The 7,326-nt window shown below is 33.5% G+C and overlaps 1 protein-coding gene across 1 annotated transcript; it reads right to left on the reverse strand.

Moving 5' to 3' along the window:
• Nucleotides 1-2,879: 2,879 nt before the first annotated feature.
• On the reverse strand, nt 2,880-6,938 carry LOC114169628 (protein OBERON 3-like). The gene is made up of 2 exons (XM_028054871.1): nt 4,731-6,938; nt 2,880-3,711 (listed from the first exon to the last, which is right to left on the reverse strand). The coding sequence occupies exons 1-2, from the start codon at nt 6,658-6,660 to the stop codon at nt 3,134-3,136; spliced, it is 2,508 nt and encodes an 835-aa protein (XP_027910672.1). The 5' UTR covers nt 6,661-6,938; the 3' UTR covers nt 2,880-3,133.
• Between the last annotated feature and the right edge of the window lie 388 nt (nt 6,939-7,326).

Genomic DNA, 7,326 nt, shown 5'->3' on the forward strand with positions numbered 1-7,326 from the left:
TATATATATATAATATATATATATATATATATATATATATATATATATATATATATATATATAATTCTTAGTCTTTAGTTTTATATTTCTTCTTTTTCTTCTAGTTAGACACTTTTTTTCTCTCCCTTATCATGAAATTCATTCACATTACTTTCTTTGTTATCACAACATTTGTGCAGTTATATATGTTGAAATGATGTATGTCAACTAAATATTTTTTATGCCTTTATTGTTTATATTTTCACATGTGAATATTTAACTTTCAATTTAAGTATTCAATAGCATAAACTCTTCCTTTATTAGGCAATATAAAAAGCTTAATAGATTTCTAAGGTACTTTTCATCTTATCATACCTTAATTATTCATTTGTGTGATTTCATTCAATGGTCTATCAAATTGTTTCCAAGACACAATTTGACCATTTGTACTTTATTTTTAATATTTTTATTTGTTATTTATTTGTATCATATAGAATACTATTTTGATATTTTTATATAATTTCTTTTATTTTCTTACTTGTTCTTACAAGGCCGAATATACCTTATAAAATTCTTCTTCAATGCTTCACATGTACTCCAAGCTACAACTTCACACCTCCAAGCTAAGATGTCTTAGGTACTCGTTTCTCCAAAGACGAAACATGGGTGTGCCTACAAAAGACACTTCAATGCTAAAGTCAGTCAAGTGTGTCAAACAGTATTAAATGTGGTAATAATGGAATGTAATTAATTTAGGTTGTGTAATGTGCTATTTATACCATGTTTATGGGCTTTTACTTCGATGGGTCTGTTCCACGTGGCTAATTACCTTGATTAACTTTGTCTAACACTCTACTAATGTGTTTTAGCCTTTGCCTTAACTTAATCTCATTTTGCCCATGTTAAAAACGTGGTCAATAAAATATCTTCATGGCTAAAAATGCTTGAATCGAATACATCTCAACCCAGGTGGTCAAGATGTTCCCAGACTACGGGTAAATTTATCACCACAATTGTATAAAGAAATTTCATTTACTACAATATAATAATTTGATGTCATTGTCATGAATATTGTTTATTATCATATAACATATATTGAAGTTCAAAAGATTAAAGATCTACGTTAAATTTTAAATATTATTGGTTTAATCTTTGTTCTTTATGTGATTTAGTTCTAATGGTGTATTATAATTTTTATTAATGTATAAGAAAAAAAACATATTTCATTAGAATTTAAAGAAAGTAAAGAGATCTTTAAAATATTTTTTAATTTGCATTTTTTTTCCTTTTATATTTTTTAAAAATATTCTTAAATTTTATCATCTTTATTTTATTAACATTTGTAAATTTAATAAATATTTTGGTTCTCGTGAAATTGTATTTGGTACTTTAATTTGAAATGTATACAATTATAATTTCCTTCTAAATATTTGATATTGAAGAAACAAAATCTTTTGATATTGAGTATTTAATAATATTATATTTCCTTTATTATAATTTTTTATTATTTTATAAAAATTAATTAATTAATATTAAAACAATAAAAAAATAGTACAAGCATAAATACAGGTATTCCCGTTATCTAGTGAAAATGGATAAAAAATTTATGTCTATTGGATTTGAGTATGAAGTTGTGGGAATGGATTTTTTCTTTAAAAGTGAATATAAACATGAATATAAACAGTAAAACTCATCCTCACCCATTGTCATTCTTAGTTATATTATATTATATTTTGTTGCTTATTTAAAATTAATCAGACTAAAAGCTTTATCAATTTCTAAGAACAAGTTCAATAATTAAAATGCAATGTCGTTAATCATTAATCATAAATGATTTTTTTTTGATTGTATATTTGTATACTTACAAAAACAAGTCAACATTTTATTTCTTATTTTACTTAAAAAAAAATTTGGCGTATTATTTTTTTTATTTGCTTATAATAAATATAAAATATTTAATCTTAAATTTTTTTGTTTTAACTCCTTTTTACTTGTAATAAATCCTTACTCTTTTTAAAGAGATTTAAATTTGAGATGAAAAAGTTGTCAAGGAACTTAAAAGTCTTCTTCGATTTTCATCCTTGTGTGGGCTGGGCCCAGTAAAAATCTGAGTGAGTCAATTCAGAAAGTTCATTTATTTTATTTATTTATTTATATACATAACAAAACTACTTAAGTTTATCCTTCTAACCAAGTTGTAATGATTACAAACCCGAAGCGTGATGTGAAATCAATTGGGTTGTAAGATTATAGTGTTGACTTCTTCTGCAATTGGCAACGAGAAATTGGTAGTGACTTAGCCACAACAAATACTTAGTATTAGATTAAAGTCAAATTATCCAACTGAGAAATAAAATATTGAAGGATAAAACATGCTCTCATCCATCTATGGTGCACCAAAAAGTCCTACAATAATTACTCTCTAGGGAACCCAAGCCACCATTCAACATTATTGTCCTTCTCCATATGCTACGTGTCCTACACCCAATCTTATCGATTAGGGTTTTCTATCTCATTGGTTACCAACTATTTCAGATTTTTTTTTTTCCTATGATTTCAGAATCACAATAGTTTGTGGCTGGCTAGTAATCCACCATAAACATAAAATAAAATCCTCAAAGAAATTTTGATTTTTTTTTTTTGAATTTGTTCTGTTATTCATATGGTGTGTCTATAAAATACACTAATGTCTGATGTTTAAAAATATATTAAAAATCTTTTTAATATATAATATTTTAAAAGCTCAAAATAATAGCAGTATAAAATACCGGCAGAAAATTTCGATTCCAAAAACAATTTATCTTCTATGTTTGTAAGTAATTGAAAGAAATACTAATTTTAAATAAACGAAAAATCAAATATAGATCAGAGAGAAGAGGAAAATCTGTATGCAACTATTATTGTCTAGTAAAGGAAAATAATCACTAGTTCTTTGTTTAACATTATAAACAAGAACTGCAAGCTCTAATGAAGAACATGGTTAAATTCAGGTTTAAGCCCTTCAATGAAGCATACAAAACTTGATTCTTCAATTTATAAAAGGAAAGTTATCTATTCTGAAGAAGAAACAGCAGAAAACAAATAGGCTGCACGCATTTTAGTGGGTGTTCCAGAGAGAAAAATACTAAACAATAACAAGAAGAAAGTACATGAATTAGACCCATTGCTGCTTTGTTGCTTCCATTCTCTTCAACAAGCCATGAATCTCATCTTGCATTCTGCTTTTCATGTTGAAGTAATCATAGTGTGAGTTTTGCAACACATTGAGTTCCTCAAATTTCTTCTTCCTCCTTTCCTCTGCCTCATGCAAGCAAAGCTTGCCAAGCCTTTCTGCATACTCCTCTTCCATCTGTGCAGCCTTTGTCTTGATCATCTTCTGGAATCCCTCAGCCTCTCTCCTTGCCTCATCTGCCTTGCTCTGGAACATTCCTGCTTCGGCCTCTTTTATCCGAATGATGCTCTCCAAGCTTTCAAGCCCTCCTCCTTTCCTTAGTAAAGCCTCAAGATGCAGATCAGACTCCTTTTTCTGCTCACTCAAGAGGGAGGTTTTCAGGTCTTTCTGTTGAAGATCATTTGACCTAGTGAAGCTCATGTCATAAGGGTATTTTGGAATTAGAGAAGTAGATTGTGGAAGAGATGATGTTGTGCTGTCTACTGTAAGGTTAGCCTTAGATTTTGACAGATCCTTTGTGGATGTACCAGAAGCTGGGAAATCTGACATGCCATCAGTGTCTGTTTATCAGAAAAAAATTTCAAGTTAGGTGTCAAATATCATCAGTACAACTATAATCAAACCAAGCAGGCCTTTGTTATTAAAAGTTGAGAAAGATCTAAGATGAAACTTAGTTGTGGAAGGTGAGGCATTTAGTTTGATGGAAAAACACACACTCAAATGCACATTGAAATATGAACTATAAGATTTAGATACTTCATCAGGGAAGTACATGCATGCATACAACATTCCAACCAACTGAAGCATTTTTTGCTTAGTTAAGTGGTCAATGCCTGATGATCAAAGAGTTTCATCAACCAAATCTGCAAACTCTAATAAGAACTAAGTGCTCAATGTAACATAATTCATCATTCACCAAAACAAAGCACCAGAAGACTAGAAAGAATTATTATGTAACAGTAGACACCTCGGTGATGAAAGAACATTCCTTGTTTTTATTTCTGCAACCTATGACAAACAACTGAGTCAACACGAAATGCCCTATTGAGCAGGACCAAATGAGTTAGAAAGTACAAAATCATTCCTAAATCTTCAACTGTCAGATGCCATCCAAAATCTTCAATCAGTTGGTTACACATCAAATGCTGCAGCTTGATCACTAATCTTATATAATACTTGCCTGACATGGCCTAAGCCTGATTTGATGTTACTGAACATATGGTAGAATCTGAATTCTGAAGTAATTTTTTTATACATGACATGGTGTGGCTATAAAAATATGAGAAATAGAAAGATAATTCATTTTAAAGGTTAAATAGCAAGATCGTGTTAATGTCTGTCATAATTACTATTAAAAAGAAAATCTTCATATATCAGAGCATAATGCTTTTCTCAACCACATCAAATATTTGAATAAAATCAATTTGATTTTACTAATCCTGGAGAATATCATGATATTCATACTGCATGATTCTTCCCATTTAAATGCCGCAGGGTTTAAATAACACAATTGTTTTGATAAAACACATGAAGAGATAAATTGAATATGAAAATTAAAGACCAAAGCTCATAGACTTACAGCTGAAAAACTGTATGATAAAGTTGCAGGCATCCGAAGGAGAAACCAGTTTAGCTTGAAGTTTTGACAGCATATCGTCCATCTTAAAATGCAATTCCTTCCCTTTGCGATCTTCACTTCCCTGAAAAATCCTCCTCACACAATCAAGCTCCTTCATCAAAGTTTCTAGGCCCCAATCCTTGGCACAACACAGAAAGACCTCTTTAACAAAGCCATACATTTCTGAAGTATGTCCACAGCCAATACAATGAAACTGCATCTCAGAGGTCCCAGAAGGACCCTTCAAGATAGGCCCAGGTTTGATTAGATTCTTCTGAATGGCACAGGTAGCATGACACCAGTGTGAACAAACATCACAACCAACCCAACTACAAGTATTACTTGCACAATCAAAGCTCATACAAACAGGACACATGCAAGAACTGCAAAACCCCTTATTTCCTGAGCACATCTTGCAGTCACAGTCTTCAACGGGCAGCAAGCTCTTGCAGTTCACATTTCTACATCTCATATACAAGAAAACCTCCACCATCTCCAAGATTTGGAACTTACCAGACAAGAAACTCGCTAGCCCCATCTTGATAGCAGTCAAAATCTCTAGCTGCCCTTTATGACACTTGGAAAGACTCTCTCTGGTGAGGTCAGATCTTCGACCAAGCCGATTCTGGAGGCTCATCAATTCCCCTTTCTTCTCTGGTGTATCAATGAGACCTTTCAAGTGTTCCTTAATTGAAGTTATGACTTCATCAGTGAACTCCTGAAATTGCAAAGCCATTGTTGGGATAGACTCAGACACAATTTCCCTTAGAATTCTCTCTGATCTAGAAAACTTCATCATCTTCCCACCATCCACACCTTCCAAGCCTCTCAGATTCTCAGAATTCTTTCCCCTGGAGCCCTCAGACTGAGCTTCAAATCTCACTCTTGCAGGCAATTCCGAAGGGAAAAAAGACTGGTTATCCGAGCTAGTAGCCTTATAGTGACTGTTCCCTTGCATAAAGGAATGATTGGCCAAAGCAACCCCATCTCCAATTGGCTTGAACCTGCTATGAACTGACCCATTAGTCCCCTCCCCACAATGCCAAATTTGATCATCTTTGCTGTGCGAATACTCAAAATTGTCGGTTGAATTTCGGGTGATTGAGCAACTTGGGTTGTGTGAGAAAGGGTGAGAGTAGGATTGAGACATAGAAGCTGCAGTGTAATCATTTGAACATGAATTGATGGTAGTTGTGGGCCTTGTGGATGGCATACCAGGCTTTGGTTTAACGAGTTGCTCACCATTTTGCAAAGCGTTTGAGGCTGTGAGAGAGAGCGACACATCAGGCAAAGCAAGGGAGAGACTGAGAGTCTCAAGCTTCTGCTTCTTGCTGCCACCACTCCTCTCCCTCTCACACTCTTCATCAATGGATCTCTTCGAAGAATTCTCCCTTGACTCACTCAAACTCAAGAAATCCCTCTCCACCCATTTCTCATCCTGATCTTGCTTTTGGTTCCCAACAGCCACCTTCCTCCGAAGACAATCCTGGTCGAAGTATTGTCGCGCACTAAATGCTGTCACCTCTTCCAGAGACGATTTAAACCTTAACTCGTCTTGATCTTGATCTGAATTCCCATAAACCACAACTTCTTTGCCCTTCACCGAGCTTCTGCCGCCGACCTCCCTCTCGACAAGACTCAATTTTGGGTTGTCGCAGAGGTAGCTGAGGGTCAACTCTTGCGACCCAGAAGAGGCAAATTTTGAGGGTGGTGACTGAAACTCGTCAACACCAACCTTCTTCTTCTCCGGGTAACTTTGCTTTTTCTCTTGTGGCCGTTCCTTGCCCTGAGAAAAATCACGATGCTGATGCTGATGCTGCTGCACCTTGCTCCTTGAGTTCTCTCCCTCGGTGTCCACGCCATTGGGAACAAGATCTTTGCCTCCAATCATGGCAGACGGAACGCCAAACAGGAAAAAAAAAAAGATAAAGAAAAGGCAAAGACCCAAATAGAAAGAGAGAGAAGACAAAGAGCAAAACCAAAACTGTGTTCGAGACACAAACAGGGATAGTTCCGAAAAAACAAGCGGGGGTGCTTTTATTTTTTTTTTTTTTCAGAGTCTCGGTTTTGATTCCTCAATCAAAACGGGACAGATAACTCAGCTCTGCAACGCGTGCAGTTTCAGTTTTGAAATGATTAAGAATTTCAAAGACTGCTTTAAATTTTCTGAGCAAGTTGATATATTTTTTGTTATACAGATCAGAAAAATTGTACATACAGACCAAAATGAGAAATGGTCAGCTTCATTTGCAGAAGCAAATTTACATATTTAGCCCTGTGAGGAGGATGAAAATGGAATTGCAACCTACAATGTGGTCCTGCGTTTTGACCATCACTTTACTCTTTTGCTGATACCACCCTGACCAAGATGTTTAGACAAGTCCACAAAATTTTAAAAGAAAAATATTTTTTCTTAAATAAAAATGAACTAATTTGTAAAATAAAATCATATTAATTTTTAAATTTTACATAAATTAATTATAACTTATTATAAAAATATAATTTATAATTTTTAAAAGTTATTCAAATATATTATAAGACTGAATTTTATAAGATA

The sequence above is a fragment of the Vigna unguiculata genome, chromosome 2, assembly GCF_004118075.2.
Source record: "Vigna unguiculata cultivar IT97K-499-35 chromosome 2, ASM411807v1, whole genome shotgun sequence".
Lineage (NCBI taxonomy): Eukaryota > Viridiplantae > Streptophyta > Magnoliopsida > Fabales > Fabaceae > Vigna > Vigna unguiculata.

Coding starts and splice junctions, on each gene's coding strand:
- LOC114169628 (XM_028054871.1), bottom strand. CDS start 6,660: ATGATTGGAGGCAAAGATCTTGTTCCCAATGGCGTGGACACCGAGGGA. Junction 3,712..4,730: donor TATCATACAGTTTTTCAGCT/GTAAGTCTATGA, acceptor TCTGATAAACAG/ACACTGATGGCATGTCAGAT.